Source organism: Stenella coeruleoalba (assembly GCF_951394435.1).
Source record: "Stenella coeruleoalba genome assembly, chromosome: 8".
NCBI classification, from domain to species: Eukaryota; Metazoa; Chordata; class Mammalia; order Artiodactyla; family Delphinidae; genus Stenella; species Stenella coeruleoalba.
The window spans coordinates 4,395,936-4,418,059 of NC_137154.1; the positions used below are offsets into that span (position 1 = coordinate 4,395,936).

At 62.7% G+C, this 22,124-nt stretch overlaps 1 protein-coding gene and 1 pseudogene across 5 annotated transcripts in view; one reads left to right on the top strand and one right to left on the bottom strand.

Moving 5' to 3' along the window:
* The window catches only part of TPCN2 (two pore segment channel 2), a 31,825-nt gene extending 18,983 nt beyond the window's left edge, over positions 1–12,842 (bottom strand). For all 4 annotated transcript variants that reach the window (XM_079930645.1, XM_079930643.1, XM_079930644.1 and 1 more), the window contains exons 1-7: positions 12,534–12,842; positions 8,200–8,264; positions 7,400–7,476; positions 6,893–7,070; positions 5,497–5,613; positions 1,004–1,110; positions 465–537 (exon numbers count right to left, since the gene is read on the bottom strand). In XM_079930645.1, coding sequence (XP_079786771.1) covers positions 465–537; positions 1,004–1,110; positions 5,497–5,613; positions 6,893–7,070; positions 7,400–7,476; positions 8,200–8,264; positions 12,534–12,645 — 729 coding nt within the window. In that variant the 5' untranslated portion in view covers positions 12,646–12,842. The remainder of the gene's footprint in view (positions 1–464; positions 538–1,003; positions 1,111–5,496; positions 5,614–6,892; positions 7,071–7,399; positions 7,477–8,199; positions 8,265–12,533) is intronic.
* Positions 12,843–15,786: 2,944 nt separating this feature from the next.
* LOC307189850 (serine/threonine-protein kinase TAO2-like) lies at positions 15,787–20,238 on the top strand (annotated as a pseudogene). The gene is made up of 4 exons: positions 15,787–17,652; positions 17,754–17,897; positions 18,224–18,461; positions 19,172–20,238. The product of its transcript is annotated as a serine/threonine-protein kinase TAO2-like (transcript).
* The last annotated feature ends 1,886 nt before the right edge of the window (positions 20,239–22,124 follow it).

Genomic DNA, 22,124 nt, shown 5'->3' on the forward strand with positions numbered 1-22,124 from the left:
GCAGGCCCCACGGGTGACACCTCCGCACAGCAACAAGCTGCTGGGGGCCGGGCAGCAGTGAGGGGCTGGGAGGGAAGGGGGCCCACGCGGGGAGGGGAGGAAGTGGTGGGAGATGCCCTCTGGAGAGGCGAGCAGGGGCGGTGAGAGGAGCCATCCTGATGGCTAGTCTGAGGGGCTTCCATCTAAGTGAGGTACAGCCCTGGCCAAGCAACCGGCCCAGGAGAGGGGGGCTTGGGAAGGGGACGAAGAGGCGGCCAGGCAGAGCCGAGGAGCCAGACGCCCTGGAGACGCGGCCGCTTGAAGAAAGACGCCTGGGCTCCAGGGGGGGCCCCTGCTGACCTCCTGGTGGCGAGGTGGGCGGGCAGCCTAACCTGGTCCCCATCTCTGCCGGCCCGAGAACGACCTGGCGGATTAGCTAGGGGCGGCGCTGTCCATCACCCCGCAGGGAGCAGAGAGCACGGTACCTTCTCGCCGGGGAAGAGCAGCATTCCCAACATGGTGAAGAGGCACAGGTGGGCGGTCAGCAGCAGCCCAACGCTGCGGCGAGAGCGGCACTCAGCGCCGGGCGGGCGGGCTCCGGGACAGCCGACCTGGCCGCGCAGGGGCCTCCCCGCGGCCGAGGCCCTGGGCCAGGTCCCTGCTCCGCCCCAGACCTGCCGCCCTCCCACCCAGGGAGCGTCCCAGGGGCCCAGGAGAGGCAGTGTCCCAGGACCCCCGGATTCTCAGAGGGGAAAGGCCACTTCCATTACCCCGGGCCGGACGGGGAAGGGTCGTCCACGTGAGCCATGGGGGTGGGGTGGGGGATGGCGGGGAGGGGAGGGGTCAGAGCCAAGGTGGGAAGCGCCGCAGGATGGAGCAGGGGGTGGGGCTCAAAGCAAGGTCATTTAGGGGGCCGCCCTGAGTGTGAGACAGAGACCCCCAAACGCCCACCCACCGGCCTCCCCAGATCAGGGGAGGGGAGCCCCCGCCCCGCTCTGCCAGCCCACCTGCCCCCAGGGCCCACCTGGCCATCTCTGGCAGCGACCACCTGATGCACTTGAGTGTCTTCTTCATCATGGAGGAGTTCTGCATCAGGAAGAAGGGGCGCAGAAGCCGGCGCACCCGCACGGGCTGGAAGAGACCAGGACCCGGGACCCTGAGCACAGCCACTGCGGGCTGGCGGACGGCACGCGGGCCCAGAGGCCCGATGCTCTGCACGAGGACGGCCCCGGCCCCGGCTGTCTGCGGGCTCCCAGCGTGCCCGGCCTTGACCCCACAGGCTCAACACCCTCCCCGCTCCCTCCCGGGGCCCAGCTCGGAACCCCAGCCCCCAGACCCGCCAGCACCGGGGAAGGGGGGCGACCAGCGTGCCTCTCCGGCACCCAGCTCCTACTCTGGCCGCGCCGGGCGCCTTGCACGTGTCTGTGAAGCCGGCTGTCCTGCCCTCTGGGGGCTCCTCAGGCCTCCTCTCCGCAGCCCCCAGCCCCTCTGCTCGGCTCCGGGCCTCAGCCTCCAGCACAGGTGCACAGGTGCACAGAAACCGAGCAGGAACCCCACACCTCCACACACACACACACACGTGAACACACACACACACACACACACACACACACTCCTTCCTCTCCTCCCTCCTGTCACAGCCAAACAGCCCTCCTCCCGTGCTCAGGACCCCGGCCCCTCAGAGGCTCCCCTCGGGGGCCCTTCCTCCCTCCCCCACGTGGACACAAACACCACGTGTTTCCACAACCTGCCACTTGCAACCAAAACGACACTCGCCCTTTGTTCACCTGTTTCCCGCTCCCACCCCAGCCAACCTGTCCTCCTGTCCAAGGGCAGGGGACCCACCTGCAGTGACCGCCAGGCCTCTGAGCCCAAGGTCACCTCCCATCCTCCTGCCAGGATGGGCAGCTGCCCCGCCCTGCGCCCCGGCCGCCTCCTCTGTGCCCACCAAGCGCTGGACGCCCTGCGCCCCCTCCTCCCCGCCCTCTGGCCTCGCGCCTCAGGGAACATGTCCGTCCTTGGGATTTTAAGGGTCACAACGCGTTCAATCTCCAACCCAAGCTCTCAACTCCAGACGCGTCCTAATGGAGGTCTTGTCTCAGAAACGAGAGGCTGATAGAGTCGCCTCCCGGCCCAGCCCTCCGACGCTGCCTGGAGGCCCAGGGCACCCACCCCTCCCTGGCCCACTGGCCGCCGCACTCGGCACCGCCATCCCCGCCCCCCCCCACCCGCTCAGCAGGCTGCTCGCACCGGGCCCTTCCGTCCCGCCGTCAGTGCCACCTCCAGCGCTGCATGGGCGACCTTCCTTCTCGCCACTCGCCTCGATATTCCCCCCCCCCCGCACACATCTGGTGCTTCCTGGTACCGTCAGCCCCTCTCACAACAGAACGAGGCCCCGCCAGCAGCAGCGCACAGCAGGCCCTCAGAATGTCTGCAGCGTGAGCGTCCCAAGGACTCACTCGGCCTCCCCAGGCTGCACTCGCCCTCAGAAGGGGCCCCGGCTGCCGACAGGACTGAGACGGGAAAAGGAAACAGCGGTGAACGGGCGAGGCTCAGGGGTCTGCCCCACTCCCAGGCTGAGGGACCAGGGCCCCAGCTCACCCACGACCCGCTCGCTGCCCCTGGGCGAAAGCTGCAGTCTCGGGGCCCATATCGGGAGTCTTTTAGCCCGTCCCCCAGGCCGAGCAGGAGCTAGAGGTCCAGCCGCATCCACTCCCCGGGTGCTGGGCCCTCGCCTGCAGTCAGACACAGACCAGAGCACGGCTTCTTCCAGATGCAGTCACCCCGCCCAACCCACCCCACCGAGGGCCTCCCCGACGGCTGGGGTCACATCACTGCCACGGATGCAGGGAGCACATGGGAAGGGCGGGAAGACGCTCCCACGTGACCTGCCCGCAAGGAGAGCCGGCCCAGGGCCAGCTAAGCCCCTGGCGAGGCTTAAATCAACTGAGAATCACAGCCTAGGCCTCTGAGCCTTTAGAAAGAAGCTACCAACGAATCCGCAGAGAACTAGTCTCTTATGAGAAACAGCCACGGCAGTCACGAGTACAGCCTGTCAGCTGACCAGCAGACCATGTGACCTGACCCTCCAGCCACAAGGCTGGGGAAGCAGGACTCCATCGGGTGCAAAAGGACAGGGAAGACCAGACTGGAGCAGGTCAGAGGCCCCGGTCCTCCTGCAGGCCCCAAGGCCGGGGGAGCTCTTGAAGACCAGCAGCTGGCCACGGAGAAGCACCTTGGGCTTGGTGTGCAGACGGCTCTGGGTGATGGGCCAGTCCCAGCCAGAAGTGGACGGCGTGTGGTGTTACAACCTCCACGGGAAAGTCCCCTAGCGACGGCCCCACAGGGGGAGCTTTACAGAGGGCAGGGTCCACCCTGTACGGACCAGAAAGGTAGTGACTCCCAGGGGGTCAGGGCCATGGAGAGAACAGCCTGGGCGTCTGGCGACGAGACCGTCCGAGAGGACACGTGTGGGTGGGCAGAGTGCCCCCACCACGAGGCAGCAGGAGGAGGCTCTCTGGACAGATGACACGTCTGTGGATGTCCTCAGCCTCTCCCCTGGCCACCCCGCACCGATCTCCACAGGCCACAGGCAAAGTGGCCACAGAGCAGGCACGGGGGTGACGCCCGGGGCCAACCACATGGACCGCCCCACCCAGGCCACTACTGGGGGCCCACCCTGCCAGAAGCAGAGCCCAGAGCCGGCCCCCAGGCGCCCCCGCGGGGACCCACCAGCCCCTCCCCAAGCAAGGCCCTCAGCTGTCCTCAGCGGACATGCAGGCGGGGGTTATGGGCTCTGCCTGCCCTGCCCTCCAGGCCTCTCCCTAGACCACCGTCTGAGCCTCGGGACCAATGCTGCATGCAACCCGGGCACGGCCCACAGCTCCCACCGGCCTTACCACGGACCTACCCCGAGGCAGCTGGCCTGTGGGAGGGCCTGGTGGCCCTGAGGCGGGGCGGGGGGGTGAGGGGGACAGCCCTTGGTGGGGTGGGAAAACCAGCAGAGGCTCTGAGCACCAGGACAAAACGGGAGCAGCGACACCACTCCCCACCCCACGATCCCGGGCCCTGCTGGTCCGGAAGCATCCGCTCCCAAGATGCTTCTACCAGGGACGCACGCTGGGCCCACCGGGCTGGACCACAGCTGTTCATGAAAAGAGGGCTGGGGGCCAGTGCAGGCAAACAAGCTCCAATCGCCAAGGACAGATCGGGATGTTGCTGCCCAGAGGGGCAGGGAGGGCTGCATCCAACGTGAAAAATTACCGCCAAACTCCAGTAATAAAAAGCCAGTCTGGGTCCCCGTACAAGGGGACCCAAGGCATGTGGGGCTGGGGCAGGGGGCAGCTGGGCTCCTGGGCCACTAACCACACAAGGCCTGCGGGCCAGTTACACAGACACAGGTTTGTATCCAGCGGTGGCCCCCTTTCCCCTCCCCGCTTCCTAATCTCACGCAAGGCCCCTTGGTGGTGCTGAGGTGACAGATGCTCAGGTGACGTGAGATGGTCACTCAGAAGTAGGGCCGGCGGTGGTCAGGCTGGTGTCTGTCCGCCTTCTGGGGCGGGTGAGGGCCTCCTCCTTGGTACGAAGACGGCAGCACCTTCTCAGGGAGAAGCACGTGCTGTCGCGCTCCTACAGGGCCACGGCGGAGGCACGGGGGCTGCAGGGGGCACTGCGCCCTCCACCGCCCTGCGGCCCTGCTGTGAGCTGGGCCAGGACCCGCCACTGACACCTCTCCTTCATCGGCCGCCCCTGCCTAGCGGGAAGGAGGCGGGAGGCACGGGCTGGGGGCCCGCTGTCTCCCGTCATCTTGCTGCTCCCGCCGGCAGCACCCAGGGCATCCAGCGTCCCCCTCCTCCGGCACCCCCAGAACCAGCATCGTGGTCGCGCCTCCTGGGGGAGCCAGCACCCCGTCCCCAGCGGGCAGGGTCCCAGCTCTCGGAGCCCCTCCCCTGAGCTTCCAGGTTCCATAACCCCAATCTCCTTCCTTTCCTCCCCTAGCCCCAGGTTAGGGGGGCAGGGGGGTTGCCGCCTGCAGGTCTGTGTTCGCCGGGCCCCCTTCTCGGTTTCTTGCTCGCTCATCCCCTGTCTGAGGCCCGATGTTAAATTCTCTCGACTAAAGCACCTGACGGGTGCTTCCCCGACCAGCCCTGATGGCTCAGGATGTCCCCAAACCAACCGCTCCCAGCTCTGCTCTATCAAATCACAGGGCGATGCTTCTGGGTGTTCGGGGGGAACAAAGATGCTGTCGTCAGCAAGGCTGAGGCAGGGCAGGAACCCCAGAACTCGCCCCCAGGGCCCTGCGCCTCCCCCAGGCCTCAGTGTCTTCATCTGCAAGATGGGGACAAAGCTCCCTGGCCCGTGGGTTACTGACGTGCTCTGGAGGGCGGGCAGAGCCGGGCAGGTGGGCCGGACGGATGCAGGGCCTCGGGACTCCCGCCCACCGTTCCCCTGGGCAGCTGCGTCCCCCCAACCCCCAGAGCTCCCCGCCGCCCCCCTCAGAGTCGCCTCGCCACCTACCTCCTGACAAATGAGGCTCAGCGACACGGTCCAGTCCACGAGAGACACGAGCAGCACCACGAGGTAGGCCAGCAGCCAGGGGTTCTTCCGAAACTGGGCCCACCCAACCAGGTAGCTCTGCAAGAGGGACGCGGCTGAGCCGGGGGTGGCCACACAGACCCCGGCCGGGCAGCCGGTCTGAGGCCTGTGATGCACGCGGGCGCTAGGCAGCCTCAGCGAGCAGCACGGTCCCCGCGGGACTCACACAGCAGGAAGCTGAGCCATGGTCAGAAGGCCCACGGTCCTCGCCCAGCCTGCGGGTGACCCTGGGCAGCCCGTGACCCTGGGCTCCGCACTGACCGGCTGCGCCCATGTCCTCACGGGTAACGGGGTCCCTGCCTGTCCTGCCTACCCAACCACCACTGTAGCTTGTGCCTAGGAATCGTTCCGGAAATGCCTAGGAATCTGACCAGATGCGCAGGGGACGCGCCTTGGGAAGGCGGGAGCTCGTCACCTGTTCGGGGCACCTAACTGCCCTTTCCCATCACTGACCCCCGCCGGACGTCACAGCTTGCAGATAAAACACGTGCTCTCTCTCACCTTTCGAGACTTCCCAAATGGACCAACCATTCCAAACAGGCTAATGAGAACTTCTACCCAGTTTCAGTTCCAGTTTAAAAACCCCCAGACCTCCTAACCACATGATAGGCTAAAAAAGAAGAAATAAGAAACCGCCCGGGCCCTCAGTCACACACACATGCACCAACGCTCACCCACGTCCCTCGGAGTCAGGCCACAGAGGCCAAACCACCCCGCAAGGGGGCGCCCTGCAGCAGGGTGTGGACGTGCACGTGGGCCGGGGCTGGAGCAACGGAATCAGAATCACTGTTGTTTGTCAGAAGCGACAGAAGGCGTGGCCAGTGGTACACCCTGCGTCTCAATGGGAAGTCACTACAGCTCTGAAGCCCTGACACAGCTCAGCTCACGCAAGCAAGGCATGGCCCAGCTCCAGCTTCTAGAAGGACCTGCGTCAGGAAGCCAGAGCTGCACACGGCCGGGGGCGGGACAGCAGCCCCTCCCCTCCGGGCTTCTCCTCTGTCGGGGCGGGAGCGTAGGCCATGGAGAGACGCCCGGTCCCCTCTTGTTCAGCGGGGGTCCCTCCCCACAGAGGCACTGCCGGACCCTCGGCCACTCTCTCCCAGGGTCCTGCAAGGCTGTGCGCCCCCGATGGCTCGGCCGGCCCCCATCGGTGGTCTGGGATGGGGGAGAGCTGTCCAGGAGGCAGCCTAGGCCTCTGCTCCGTGGCGCACAGTGGGACAGGCAGCTTGCTCCAGGAGCGCGAAAAGTAAACCCAGGAAGCAGCAGCCGGGCCGGGAGGGCGCGGGTCCCAACCTCAGCACCTGTGCAGCCCCCTCACCTTCACGGAGACGTCAGCCACGAAGACCAGCAGGCAGAGTGCCTCGACGCCCTCGGTCAGGCCGCAGGGCGGCTCCCAGGGGGCCGGGCGGTAGCGCACGTCAGAGGTGCTGGTGAGTGACGAGGGGGTCTCGATAAAAGCCAAAGCCAGGATCAAGAAAATGGTGAAGCTCAGAGTCCTGGAAAAGGGACCGAAACTGGTCAAAAGGCAAAAGAACCAGCCACACGCCGGGGCCAAAGAAGCAGAGGAGCAGGCGGGACGCCGGGAAGGGTCCAAAGGCCGGAGCCCACACTTCCTGCTCCGTGGCCACTCGTGTGTGTGGTCAGATAACACGTACCGGCGCACAGCTCAATTGCCGTGGCTGGCCGGAAGGTGCTGGAAAGGGACCCTCACCACAGAGGGGCCGGGCTCTGCTCCGATGGGGAGGGGAGCCTGCCTGCCCCCCGAGAGCAGCCCCCTCCCCAGGCCCGGCTGCGGGAGGCCCGCGGCGCGCGCATGCGCTCTCACCACTGGCTCGTGCTGGAGTAGTACCGTCGGTACAGCCACAGAGACCTGGCGTCCACGCGGTGGTTGATGGAGCGATACTGGAAGTGAAGGTCACACGGGGCACGTTGAGGGTCCCCTCCGTGCCACACAGCACAGCCAGCCCCGTGCAGGGCACCCCTCTCACCCACGACAGGCCCGAGGCGGGGACACAGGCTGGGGATCGCAGGGTCCACCTCCACTCAGTACAGGGACCAGGGGCTCGTCGGGACCCAGCAGGGTCAGACCCTCCCAAGCTGCAAGGTTTCCCCAGGGCCGGTAGGTGGACGGACACTTGCTGGCTGGATGCCACTGTGCCCTGTCTGTGAGGGTCTCCCCTCCTCTGTGCAAGGCTGACCCCACCCACCTCAGCTGTGTCCCCATGCAGGACGCCCCCAGCCTCATCCGCCAGGTGGGGCACTGGTGGCTTCTAGTCTCTTTCCCTGATTAAGCCTGTGTGTTGTCTGCAGGCAGGGGAAGGTCTTGCCACCTTTGGGCATCTTTCACGGGACCGAGACCAGGGCAGCACACGACAGGCCCTCGGCAGGTGGTGAACCAGTGAAATGAGGGACGAGGGACCCAGAAGAGCACCCAGCACGTGTCTCCTTAAGGGGGACTCGAGGGGACCACGCCCCAAAGCCCAGTCATCGCAGCCACAATGACCACACGGTCCAGCAACCGCAGCCCTGGCCCCAGGATGGCAGGAGAGAAGGGGCCAGTGGGGCAGCCATCGTGCAGTCCCCACGAGCCCCAGGGACAAGCCGCCGGGAGCAGGCGCCGCCCACCTGGATGGCGTCTTCGATGAACACCACAGCCTGGTCCAAGCACAGATCCCGCCTGGCCACGGCACCTGCGGGCAGAGGGGACACGTAGGGTGGGGAGGGGCCTCGGGAGGCGCCCGTCCACCTCGGGGCCACCGAGAGCAAGGCAAGAACCCGGCTGCATCCTCTCCAAGGCTCTGGGACGAGACGCCTCTTGCCCCGCAGCGTGTGTGCACGCCCACAGGGCAGGACCCCCGAGGGCTGGGCCCCAGGTGGGGCAGGGTCTAAGCACGGGCTCCGGGCCCAGAGGAACAGCAGCTCCCACGGTTCCCACCCCCTGGGGTGGAGTGGCAGAGGGCACAAAGCAGCCAGTGGGACGGAACCAGGCTCAGGGGGCTCAGACCCCGGCTCCGCACCTACTGGCTCAAAGGCTGAGGGCCGTGGGCTTAAGCTCACTGTGCCCATCTCCCCCTGTCAAACGGGGGTGTTAACAGCCACACAGCTTGGCCCCCAGTGCAAGTGCAGGACCCCCCAGGGCCGGCCCGGCACACAGAACGTGCTCACAGCCACCCTTCTGTCCCGTCCCACCACCAGCCTCCAGGTGACCTTCGTCAGGACGCTGCACCCCCCTTACGCGACTGTAAGATGGGGCAGCGCTACCGGCCTACCCGCTCACCGAACAAGGTCACAGATTTAACGCTCACACAGGAAGATGACATCTAGAAGCTTGAGGCGCTGCGTGACCCTCCGTCAAACACTCAGCACTAAGAAGGACCTTCCGAGGCCATCGTGGCTCCCTGCTTGTGTCACAGGCCCACAGGGCCAGGCGACCGCAACCGAGTCACCCCGAGGGTGGGAGGCAAGGGAACCTTCACCAACCAGGGACTGGGGTCCTCGGGGCCAGGGAGGCTGGGGTGGTGCAGGTTCCTGACTAGGAGGGGCCTTCAGGACAAGTCACATGGCTCAAACCCCTGGTCTGTCACCTTGGCCTAGGGTTCTGCCCACCGCGTGGTGGGCAGCTTTGCACAGAAGCCTGATGTAAAGGGCCAAGAAAGGCACGAGGAGCTGCAGCTCACAGGAAAAAGGACCCCCCAGAGAGGCCCCGGAGACGGCGCAGCCCAGGCCCTGGTGGGGGGGCAGAGCCGTCACACAGCCCCCAGCAGCTCCCAGATCCAGGCTTGGAAACGCGGTGAACAGGCCTGTCACCACTTCTGCTGAAGATTCTACTTTCACATCTGCCCTTGAGCCCAGGAGCTGCCCAAACCGCCCTTAACCGGTCCCGAGAGATGCAGAGATGTCGAGGCCAGAGGCGGGGAGGCCGGGCACCTGGGCGGAGCTCCGGGCCCTGCCCACTCTGCCTGCCGACCCCAGGGACGCAGCTGCCGCTGTCCTCAGGGACTGTGCCCACCGGGGACGTGGGGGACCCTGGACAGAGACAGGAGGCTGGACTCTGTCCTGTCTCCGCCATCACCTTGCTGTGTCACCCAGGAACAGCACCCTCCTCCATCTGGGCCTCAGGCTCCTCCCGTGGACGACCTCCACGCTCACGTGAGGGGCCAAAAAGTTCTCCCACGGAGGCTCTGAGGGTGGCGACCACCTGCTTCCCCTGGAAGCGCCCGGGAACGCTGTGATGTGAAGGCACCCTGTTTTGTTCCCTGCTGTACCCACAGAGCCCAGGACAGCGTGGGGCTCGGCACATAGCAGCCCACAAGTCCCACTGATCAACTGAGTGAACAGCTGAGGGGAGCCTGGGAGGGCAGGGTGCTCTGAGGGGCCGGAAGAGGCCCCATGTCACCAAATCCCCGGGTGAGAACTCAGGGGACTCAGCCTGGAGAGGTCCAAGGAGACAAGCTTCCTGGATAAGCAGAGACAGGCAGCCAGGGCCCCCAGAGCTCGCTCCAGGACCAGGACTGGGTGCAGCGGAAGGGGCTCCCTCTGGCCACCCGGCCCTCAAGGCACCAAACCTCAGGAAAGCCATCCCACACCGCTCTGCGGCCCCGACACCAGCCTCCCTTTCCCACCCTGCGGTGGCCGGAGGGATCCTGTCACAAACCCTCAGATGGTAACCACAGCTTTCCGTGGGTCCCCACTGCTCCAGGAGAAAGTCCACACCCCGCCCGCCTGCCCGCCTCCTCCCCTGCTGCTTCCTCCACCCTGTGCCCTCCGCGCCACTCACCCTGAACTTGGCTCCGCCAAGGCCAAGCTCTCCAAAGCCTCCCAGGCTGTCGGCCCTACCGGAAGCGCTGTGCCCCAGCTTGGCGTCTAGGGACTCATTGCCTCAGGTGGCGATCAGCTGTCAGCGCCCCCCCCAACCACTGTAGAATGTCGGAGCACAGAGGACATGGGGGCTCGAACACCTCAGCCCTGCACTGGTCCCCCCGCCCCAAGCCTGCCCTCCCCAACATCCCAGAATAAACCCCCCTCCCGCTCTGGCTCCAGCCCCTGCCCACTCCCCACTACCTGGGTGGGGTCCTGACTAGCTGCCTCTGTGACCCTGGACAAGCCCCTGACCCTCTCTGTGCCTCACTTCCTGCGGGCCCTACGCAACAGGACTGATGGGCAGGCGGAGTGGGTTACTGTAGCTGAAGTGCTGTGCACGGTAAGCTCTTCATAAACATTTGCTATTATTGTTATTCTCAAAGCCCCTTCTATGGCACAGTGACCCCTTGTCCTCTGACTTTTCCATAACCAGTAAGAGGGTAATTCCCTGACCAGGAACAGGAAGAGAAAATGACTATCCCCACCCTGTGGTCACGGCCCAGAGGTGGGGCTGGGTCTGGACCTGACCACCGGGCCCACTGGGGTCCACGGAGCACCCAGCAGCAGCCCTCCCCCACCCTTGTCGGTAGGAGAGTCCAGCTAGGTGCGGACAGGCGGACCCTGAGCTCAGGACCCCATCCAGGAGCCCCGCACGGGAGCTGGGCAGAAACTGAATGAGGGTCTGCAGAGCCTGGCTGGACAGCCTGACCAGGGAAATCCAGAACACAGAGTGTCCTGTCCATGTTCTCCGAAGCCCCCACCAAGGCCACGGCGTCGGGACAAAAAGCCATCCCCAGGGTCCCCCTTCACCAGCCACACTGCCTGCCCCGGCTCCTGTCCCTAGGGTGAGTCTCACCTGTCCTCCATGCACTCTCCCGGGGCTGGACCTGCAGTGATCAGGGTTCTCTGCCCAGAATGGTCATCAGCACTGATGTGCACCAGCTCTGCCACCTGGCCGGGCACCTGGACTCTCTCTGAATCCTCACAACGCCCCGACCACCCCCCTTTTATTGAGACTCAGAAAGGTTAGACAACCTGCCAAGGTCACACAGCCGGGAAGTGGCCTCCTGGCGCAAAGGCTGCATCCCCTGAATGCCACCATGTCCAGGGCCCCGGGAGGTCTTGCACGGACTGGACGGAGAACTTTCCCAGGACAGCCTCTGAGATGGGCAGGTGGGCATGTTTTCCATCTCCTGCCAGAGACCCGCCCCAATAATCCCAGGACAGGCACACACTGCGGACCCCTCCCCAACAGAGGAGGAAAGTGAGCCCAGAGACAGAAGGTGGCCTGGAAGGAGCACCCAGTGTGGGTGCCTGCAGCGGCTGAGACAGATCCCAGGTCTATGTTCTTGGACAGGTCCTGGACACTCTCTGGGCCTCAGTTTCCCCCTCTGCAAAACGAGGCTGAGGCCCTTCCATCCCTAACCCAGCACCCAGTGCCCTTGGGGTCTGCCAGGGACAGAAGGATTTCACCCTCCCCGCCCTCCTTGGGTTTCAGCTATCTCTCTGCGGGTAAACAGGAAGAGCAGGATGGAGCTGCAGAGAAGGAAGGAAGGAAGCCGCCCCGGTCTGGGGACGCCTGCCCCAAGCCGACGCTGAAGGAGTTGCCTCACAATTCACTCCCAGCTGGGTTCGAATCCCACCTCGGCCACTTCCTGGCTGTGAGCCCTTGAGTAGGGGAACGCCCCTCTCTGTGCCTCACTTTCCCCGTAAGAACTGGGGAAAACGAAAGTGCTTCCTCCTAGGAATCACCAAGGCGATCCACGGAAAGCACGAGGCCCCGGGCGAACCGTGGGGGCTGCAGGAGGCTGGCTGCCCCTGGGCTGAGCGAGGCGTCTCAGCCCGATCGGTCGGGGGCAGGGCGCGACCCCGCAGAATCTGGCTGAAGCCCGCGCCCTGGCCGGGGCCGGGGTCCGCACGGCGCAGCCGCCCCGCCCTCGGGAAGGCGGCTCCCTGGCGCGCCGCGCCGCCCGGGCCCGCTCGGACCCCGGCCGGGGGAGCGGGGCGCCCCCACAGGGACAGTAGTGACGCGGCGCGGGCCGGCGGGACCCCACGCGCCACCCCTGCGCGGCCCGGCCCCTCCCCAGGCCGCGGCTCACCAGGGCCGACTTGGATGCTGTGACAGGAGGGTACGCCCGCCGGGGAATGGCGGGCACTGCCGCCGCGGGTCCGGCTCAGAAGGGGCTCCGATTCCTCCCGGGGGTCCGCCATGGGGTCACAGCCGGCCACCCAGACCTCACACAAGCACAAGAGCGCCGAGCTCCACTGCGCAGGCGCAATGCCCCCGCCCCCGGGGTTCGGGAGGAGGCGGGGACAGCCCTGTGATGTACGGGACGCTCCTTCCTACCAGCCAATGAAGATGGAGATCTTGCTCTTGGAGGCGGGGGCTTAGCCGGCCACGCCTCCTGGTGGGTGGGGCTCAGCTTCCTTCCATCAGGGCGGGGCTCTAAGGCCTTCTAAGGAAGGCCTTCTCTGTCAAAGGGTGGTCCCCGGCCAGCTCCGTCAGCGTCACGTGGGCGCGGGTTAGAAATGCACATTCTTGGGCCCCCTCAGACCTGCTGAATCGGAAACTCGGGGCAGGGCCCAGGAATCTGTGTTTTGCATGTGACTTTTGGGTACATGGGAGTGATGCCAAAGGTCATCCCCCAAAATGGAATTTGAATTTACCCTCTGATAATGAAATTAGGGAGGTTAAGTATAATTGAGGGTAAAGTTTATAATGACAAGTGATACATTTAAAAAAATATTTACACTACATATAAAAAGTATTTCCAACATTAATCTGTAAAGAGCTTTTTTTCTATTGCTGCAGTGACACAATACCACAAATTTAGCTTAAAACAACTCCCACTTATTACCTCTAAGTCCTGGAGGTCAGAAGTCCAGTGGCTGGGCAGGGTTCTCATCTCAAGGCCTCAGGAGGCCAAAGTCAAGGTTTCAGCCCACCTGGGCTAGGCTCATCCAGGTGGGGTGGCAGATTCACTGCCATGGGGCTAGGACTGAGGTACCCATTTCTTCTCTTTTTTATAAATTTATTTATTTTATTTATTTATTTTTGGCTGCGTTGGGTCTTCGTTGCTGCGCACGGGCTTTCTCTAGTTGCGGTGAGCAGGGGCTGCTCTTCCTTGTGGCGCACGGGCTTCTCCTTGCGGTGGCTTCTCTTGTTGTGGAGCACGGGATCTAGGCGCGTGAACTTCAGTAGTTCTGGAGCGTGGGCTCAGTAGTTGTGGTGCACAGGCTTAGTTGCTCCATGGCATGTAGGATCTTCCTGGATCAGGGCTCAAACCCGTGTCCCCGGAAGTGGCAGGCGGATTCTTAACCACTGTGGCACCCTGAGGTACCCATTTCTTGCTGGATGTTGGCTGGGGGTCATTCTCGGCTCCTAGAGGCTACTGCATTTCTTTATTTATGGCCCCCTCCATCATCGGAGCCAGGAAGAGAGCACTGAATCCTCCCATGCTTTGAATGAGATGCTTCAAGATGCAGCAAGGTGCTTCCAATCCTTCTGACCTCCCCCTCTGCAGCATCTCTTTGCTTGTAAGGGCTCATGTGATTACACTGGACACATGGGATAATCCAGGATAATCTCCTTAGTTTAAAATCAGCTGATTAGGGCTTCCCTGGTGGCGCAGTGGTTGAGAGTCCGCCTGCCGATGCAGGGGACACGGGTTCGTGCCCCAGTCCCGGAAGATCCCACATGCCACGGAGCGGCTGAGCCCGTGAGCTATGATTAGTATGCTTAATTACATCTGTAGGATCTCTTTTGCCATCTAACTGACCATAACCACAAGCATGATGGGGAGGGGGAGGTCATGGGGCCCATAATTCTGCCTCCCATAGAGCTCTTAAAAATCAGTAAGAGAGAGATTATAAAGCAGAAACTAACACACCATTGTAAAGCAATTATACTCCAATAAAGATGTTTTAAAAAAGAGAAAAAAATCAGTAAGAGGGACCTCCCTGGTGGCGCAGTGGTTAAGAATCCACCTGCCAATGCAGGGGACGCAGGTTCGAGCCCTGGTCCGGGAACTAAGATGCTGCGGAGCCCACGCGCTCTGGAGCCCGTGCACCACAACTAGAGAAGCCTGCATGCCGCAACGAAGTTCCTGCATGCCACAACGAAAAGACCTGAGGCAGCCAAATAAATTAATTAATTTTTTTTTTAATCAGTAAGGGGGCTTCCCTGGTGGCGCAGTGGTTGAGAATCTGCCTGCTAATGTAGGGGACACAGGTTCGAGACCTGGTCTGGGAGGATCCCACATGTCTCGGAGCAACAAGGCCCGTGAGCCACAACTACTGAGCCTGTGTGTCTGGAGCCTGTGCTACACAACGAGAGAGGCCGCGATAGTGAGAGGCCCACGCACCGCGATGAAGAGTGGCCCCCGCTTGCCACAACTAGAGAAAGCCCTCGCACAGAAACGAAGACCCAACACAGCCAAAATTAATTAATTAATTAATAAACTCCTACCCCCAACATCTTCTTTTAAAAAAAAAAATCAGTAAGAAAAGGACTAAATTCCCCCTAGGTGGGAAAGGGGCAAAGGGTAAGAACCAGAAGTACACAAAAGAAGAAATATGAATAATGAATGCTCGATGCAAAGCTCCACCTCCTTAGAATACAGGCATGCAAATTAAAATAACAATGAAATCCTTGAGCCCATCACTTGGCAAGTATTTAAAAGATGATACAGCTCTGGAGGGCACCAGTGTGGTTACCCCAGGAGGGTAGAGAGAAATCACAGGATGCGTTCATGGGTTTGGTTTGTTTTTTTCTTAAACAATCTGCGTGCATTTTAAAACCTAGAAAAGGCTCCCGCCCTGTGTCCACCTTGGAATTGGGAGGAAAAGGGAGAAGGACACTGGGACGAGACGGGGGGCTGTGGTGAGGAGAGAGGCGGAGACTGAGAAGAGGAGAGGGGCAGAGGGCATCGGGACCGCCCTCAGCTACGTACAATCTTTCAGCTGTCCTAGGGAGAGAGAAAGGAAAAGGGAGGGGGCCGGGGTGGGAGTGGAGGCTCTCACCCCCGGACTCCGGTGTGAGAGGGGCTGTGCCGTCGGAATCCTCCGGGTAGGCCCCCTATCAGTGGCCAAAAACCTGGGGCTCAGTCCCCTCTGTCCCGAATTTCCGGGCCTGACCCCACGCTTCTGAAATATCCGGGTCTCAGCTCCTGAGATTCCAGATATCTGGGACTCCTCTCTAAACCTGGGGCTCTGTTTCTGGGGTTCAGGACCCTGCGTGCACCAGTATCTGGGGTTCATTCCCCATGAGTTCAAATATCAGATTCGGCCTCCCCACCGCGTTCAAATATCTGGGGTTCAGACCCCACAATCAGAAATCCGGGATTCAGCAACCAGCGCCCTACAGGAGGGACCCCCTCAGGAAGGGGCGGGAGGATAGGGGAAGAGGTGGCAAGGGGAAAGGGCTCCTTGGCCCTCTCCCTGCTTGGCAGAGGCGTTGGCGGACCCCAGGAGGAGGTGGAGACCCTGGGCACCAGAGTGACCCCTAGCAGGTCAAGCCCCACTCTCAGGACCCCCAGGGGCCACCATGCCGGCCGGGAGCCTGAAGGACCCCGACGTGGCTGAGCTCTTCTTCAAGAACGACCCGGAAAAGCTCTTCTGTGGCCTCCGGGAAATTGGCCACGGCAGCTTTGGAGGCGTGTACTTTGCCGGGAGTGTCCGGAATAGTGGGGTGGCGGCCCTCAAGAAGGTATCCTACAGTGGGAAGCAGTCAAATGAGAAGCGGCAGGACATCGTCAAGGAGGTGCGGTTCCTGCAGAAGTTCCGGCATCCCGATGCCATTCAGTACCGGGGCTGTTACCTGAGGAGGCACACGGCTTGGGTGGTGGTGGAGTATCGCCTGGGCTCAGCTTCTGACCTCCTAGAAGTGCACAGGAAGCCCCTTCAGGAGGTGGAGATTGCAGCTGGGAACCACGGGGCCCTTCACGGCCTGGCTTATGTGCGCTCCCGCAACGTGATCCGTAGGGATGTGAGGCTGGAAACATCCTGCTGTCAGAGCCAGGTCTGGTGAAACTGGGGGACTTCGGCTCTGCACCCGTCATGGCACCTGCCAACTCCTTCGCGGGCGCCCCGTACTGGATGGCTCCAGAGGTGATCCTGGCAATGGATGAGGGGTCAGGACGATGGCAAGGTGGATGTCTCGGTCCTTAGGTATCACCTGCACCGAGCTGGCGGAATGGAAACCACCGCTGTTTCGCATGAATGCGATGAGTGCCTTATACCACATTGCAGAGAGCGAGTCCCCGGTGCTCCGGTCAGGACACTGGTCTGAGTACCTCCGGAATTGTGTCGACTCCTGCCTTCAGAAAATCCCTCGAGACAGACCAACCTCAGAGGTTCTTCTGAAGCACCGCTTTGTGCTCCGGGAGCAGCCACCCGCAGTCATCATGGACTTAATCCAGAGAACCAAGGATGCTGTCCGGGAGCCGGACAACGTGCAGTACCGCAAGATGAAGAAGATACTGTTGCAAGAGGCGCCCAGTGGCCCTGGCGCTGAGGCCCCAGAGGAGGAGGCCAAGCCCTCCAGGCAGCGGGCCGAGACACGGGCCGGTCTAGAGAGCCCTCCAGCCAGAGCAGCTCAGTCAACAGCCTGGCAGACACCTCTGACAAGGAGGCACAGGCCCTGAAGCCCGGGACACGGCCGTGATGCGGGAGGGCGAGCACACCGTCATCTCCCACAGCTCCATCGTCCACCGGCTGCCGGGCTCTGACAGCCTCCGTGACGATCCCTACCCACCAGAGATGAGCCCGGGCCCTCTCCAGCCACCTGCAGCCCGGCTCCCACATCCACCACCCCTTCTGCCTGCTGACAGGCCTACTGCCGCAGCCGGGAGCGCTCTGCCACCATCCGTACTGCCTGCCTGGTCAGCCGTCAGACCCGGGAGCGCGCGCAGGACTCAGCCCTGCGGCAGCAGCTGCAGGCAGAGGCGACAAAGCACCGGACACCGCTGCTGGCGTCGGGGCTGAGGTTGAGGGCTGAGCCTCAGGAGCGGGAGCGCGAGGCCGGTGGGCTGGCTTTGGGGCTGCGGCCGAAAAGCTGTCAAGGCGGCACCAGGCTACCGGCGAGAAGGCGGCGCGAGCTGCCCGGGCTGAGGCAGTAACTGCCAGCAGCACGTCCTCGGGCAGCAGAAGAAGGAGCCGGCCGCCCTGCCAGAGGCGCAGAAGCTAGCCTCCAAGCTTCGGAAGGCGCAGCTGAAGGAGGTGGGATGGGGCTGCAGCGGTGGGTGGGGTTGATGGAGGGTGAGGCGGCCCTGACCTCCTTGCTGTCCCGCTGCCCTCGCCGGGGAGCGCCAGAAGCCCAGCACTCCAAGCGGGAGAAGCCCGGGTGGCTTTTGCGGCCGAAGGAGCAGCTACAGCAGCGCCAGGCCTTGGAGCTGCAGCGTCACCAGTACCAGCGCGAGATGCTGCTGGCTCGTCACAGCCTGGACCAGGACCTGCTTCGAGAGGTAGGCCACCCCCTCCCCTGTTCCCTTCCCAGATCCCAGACACCTACATCCTTTTCCATTTGCCTCACTTGTGGTTGCCGTTCCCGTTTGCCCTCATTCGTGTTGCGACCCGGCTTCTTTTCCACGCCTCTTTCGCTTGTCATGCCCGCCAGACCCTGCTAGAGTTCCCAGGCCCGCCAGGAGCTTGGCTCCCTTCCACCTCTCATCTGCACCCCCCGTCTCCCCACCCTCGGCTCCCTCTGCCGAGGAGTCCTGGGGCTCTCCCTTCCTTGACACCAACAAGGCTTTCGGACCAGTTTCTGGGCTCTGCCTCTCTTTTGCCTCAGGACTTGAACAAGAAACAGACACAGAAGGACTTGGAGCGTGTATTGCTGCTACGGCAGCATGAGACCACACGGGAGCCGGAGCTGCGGCAGCCCCAGGCCGTACAGCGCACACGGGCCGAGCTCACCCGCCGGCAGCAGCAGACAGAGCTGGGCAACCAGCTGGAGTACAGTAAGCGGCGTGCGCAAGACCGCGGCAGAGCACGCGGCCCAGGTTCGCCAGCAGCCCAAGAGCCTCAACGTATGTGCAGGCCGGTGTTCCCCGGGCCTCCCACTCCCCGCTCCTGGGGCTCTGGGACCACCTAACACAGGCACCCTTAAAGAAGAGCAGCCCTGCTAATCTGGCCAGGAGGCAGACCAAAGAATCCTGGGAGGGCTTCCCTGGTGGCGCAGTGGTTGAGAATCTGCCTGCCAATGCAGGGCACACGGGTTTGAGCCCTGGTCCGGGAAGATCCCACATGCCGCGGAACAACTAAGCCCATGCGCCACAACTACTGAGCCTGCGCCCTGGAGCCCGCGAGCCACAACTACTGAGCCCACAAGCCTCAACTACTGAAGCCCGTGCACCTAGAGCCCGTGCTCCGCAACAAGAGAAGCCACTGCAATGAGAAGCCCATGCACCACAACGAAGATTAGCCCCCACTCACCGCGACTAGAGAAAGCCCGCACACAGCAACGAAGACCCAACACAGCCAAAAATAAAATAAAATAAGTAAATCTTTTAAAAAAAGGAGAAGAATCCTGGGAGAGGAGGAGGAAGCAGTTCCAGAGAGGAGGATTCTGGGGAAGGAAGGGGCTGCCTTGGAGCCAGGAGAGCAGAGGATATTGGGGAAAGAGTCAGGAACCCCTAGCCCCAGTCCACAAAAGCAGAGGAGTTTGGCTGATGAGGAAGTTTGGGGGCTCCCTCGGGAGGAGATGGAGGAGCGTAGAGTTCCATCCCCGGCACCCCAGGAGAGGAGCCCCTGGGGCCAGGAGGCATCCGGGGAACAGAGGTCGTGGGGGAAGGAGAATGGTAGCCTCCTGCATAAGGAGTTGGAGCTTGGCTGGGTCCAGGGTCCAGCAGTGACCCCAGTGCCTGAGGAGGAGGGGGCTCCGTCTAGGACCCCGAGGGATCCTGGAGATGGCTGTCCCTCACCAGACATGCCCCCCGAACCCCCTCCCACACCCCTGAGGCCCAGCCCGACTAGCCAGCTCCCTGGACTCCTGTCCATGGCCTCTTGGCTGGACTCTCCTTTGCAGCGGGGCCCTCCTCTGGCCTCCTGCCCCGGCTACTTCTGCTGCCGCTCCCACTGCTGGCGGCCGGGGGCGGGGGGGGGTGGCCCGCAGGCAGCCCTGCTGGCCCTCGAGGTCGGGGCCTCCTACCTACTTCTTTGTACAGCTCTGCACCTGACCCCCGTCTATTCCTACTCCTGGCTCAGGGCACCGCACTGGGGGCGCCGAGGCCTCATGGGTGTCCCTCTGGGCCTTGGGGCTGCCTGGCTCCCAGCCTGGCCAGGCCTGACTCTACCTCAGGCAGCTCTGGCAGCTGGGGACAAATGGGTGCGGCAGCAGGGCCCCCGGATGCACCAGGGCATCTCTCGACCCTGGTTGCATGCTCTGCTGTGTCTGTCGCCCATGACCTTCAGGGCCCTATAGGGCTGTGGGGGACCTGGGCCTATTCGCACTCTACCCCAAGACCAACGAGGATGGATGGCTTCCGCAGCCGTCTGCCTGTCCCTGGGCCCCGGCGGGGTAATCCTCTCACTGCCCGACACCCACTAGCCCTGTTGGCAAGGTTTGGGGGCCCGTGTAAGGGCTGGAACTGGCGCCTGGCACAGGCCAGCCGGGGTTTAGCCACCCGCCTGCCCCCCTGGGCCATCCACACACTGGCCAGTTGGCCGTGAGCGGCCCAGCCGTATCCCCCGGCTGCTACCACGCAGCCAGCGCCGGCTAAGCCACCACCAGGGACTCTAGCTGCGCGGAGATCCCGAACCCGCCAGCCCTGGGGCCCCGCCCCCTGGAGGTGTGGCCAACTCTAGCTCCTCCCCAGCGCATATCTAGAGCATTGAAAACGCACTTCATCTGCCACTACTCAGTGAAGTTTCTCCAGTCCCAGATCTCTCCTCCCTGTCACCGCTCCTTCCTCGGTACGCTTGCCCACCTCACCCCTAGCCGTTTGGGCCTCTAGACAGGCAGCGTCGTCTGCTGTGGAGTCCGGAGATTATATCTGGGGTTCTCCTGATGCCCCCCCCCCGACCCTAAGTTATTGCTGTTCTGCCCCGTGTGTGCTCATCTCGCCCTCATCGACTCAGGCCCGGGACCGGGGGTGGCAGTGGGTGGGAAGAGTCATGTGGATTTTTTTTCTCCCTTCGGTTTTGTTTTTCTGTCTCCCTTCCAACCTTTCCCCCACCAAAAAAAGAAAAAAGACAAACACACCTAAAATACCTGAGCAGAACGGTAAAAACAAAAGAAATTAAATAAATAAATAAAACCTAGGAAAAAGTAAGACATGTTTGTTCTGCAAAAGGAAATAATAGATGCACACAGCCCTTTGCAAAAATGGCCCATCCCCCAAGGACTTGTCTTTACTGCAGTTAAAGAGTTCCTTTGATGTTTGTACAAACTCATGAGGCCCGAGTGGAAAGCAGTGCTGTGTAAGCATTTGCACGGACTTTCTGGAGTCAGTCAAGGCTGGTTTGGATGCAGGTGGGGTTAACAGAAGGAGTGCTCATAAAAGGGGAGAGAGAAACAAGGTTTCTCAGATGCCAGTGCATGCCCCTGTACAAACAAACTGACCCTGGGGTGCAGACACATGGCCTCTGCGCCATGTCCACTACTAGCTTTCAGTAAGTCAGCCTCGCGCTTGGAGGTGCCCGTGGGGAGAGAAAGGGCTGGCGGGGCCCTCTGGGTAGCCGGGTCCTCACGACAGCCTGGTGGTCCCATGTGTGGGTCTCCTGGAGCCCAGGGCACTGACTGAGGGGGACAGGACCAAGGGAGCAGAGCTGGTCTGGGAGTGAAACCAGAGGGGCACCAGCCTGGCCTCGATGTGACCTCAGGCAAGTCACAGCCCCTCTGCGTGCCTCAGTTTCCTCTTCTGTGAAGTGGGATCATAACAAACCCAAGACCGCTGTGAGGCATGAAGGAGATGGCACTGGCCCTCAGGACTCTCTGGGCATACACAGCCCCCCTAGCGGCAATGTAACCTCCGCTGAGGTCCAGTCCCCTGGTGAGCTGCCTCCTCAAAGTCCAGCCGCTCTGTGAGGTTGACCAAGAGCCACCGCTCAGCCAGTCCTGCCCAGCAAGTGTCTACCGAGCACCTACTGCCTGCCAGACACCAGGCTGGGCGCTGGGATAACCAGTCTGGGCGCTGGGATACAGCAGCAAACAAAACAGGTGCTTTGGGATGCCAGCATCCTGACTCTGCTACTTCTGCTCCTAGGCTGGCCCAGCTCTGAGGATGTAGGCGTGTCATGCCCCTCTCTGAGCCTGTTTCCCCATCTGTAAAGTGGGGGTGGGGGGAGAATTACACCAGCCTCACACGGCTGTTGAGAGGATACAAGCAAGGTGACACGTGTCAGGCGCTGGGCAGAGGGAGGCACTCAGTGTCAGGGGCCAGCTGGCCCTCGGAGCTCCTCGTCTGTCTGGTCCAGTGGAGGACACAGACGGAACTGGGAAAGAGGATGCTGTGACAGGCTTGGAGGAAGGGACGTGGACTCAGTGGGCTCTGGCCACACCCCCCAAAAGGCCATGGGATGGGGAAACTGAGACCAGAGGTGACAAAGGCTCTGCCAACATCTCCCCTTGTCTGTGGCTGACGTTGGATGAGGTCACCAGGCCTCCTCCTAGCTCTGCCCATGGGTCTTTCTGGTGCCGCAGACCAGGAAGCAGGCCTGCAGGAAACCCGGGGTGTGACAGTGATGTCATC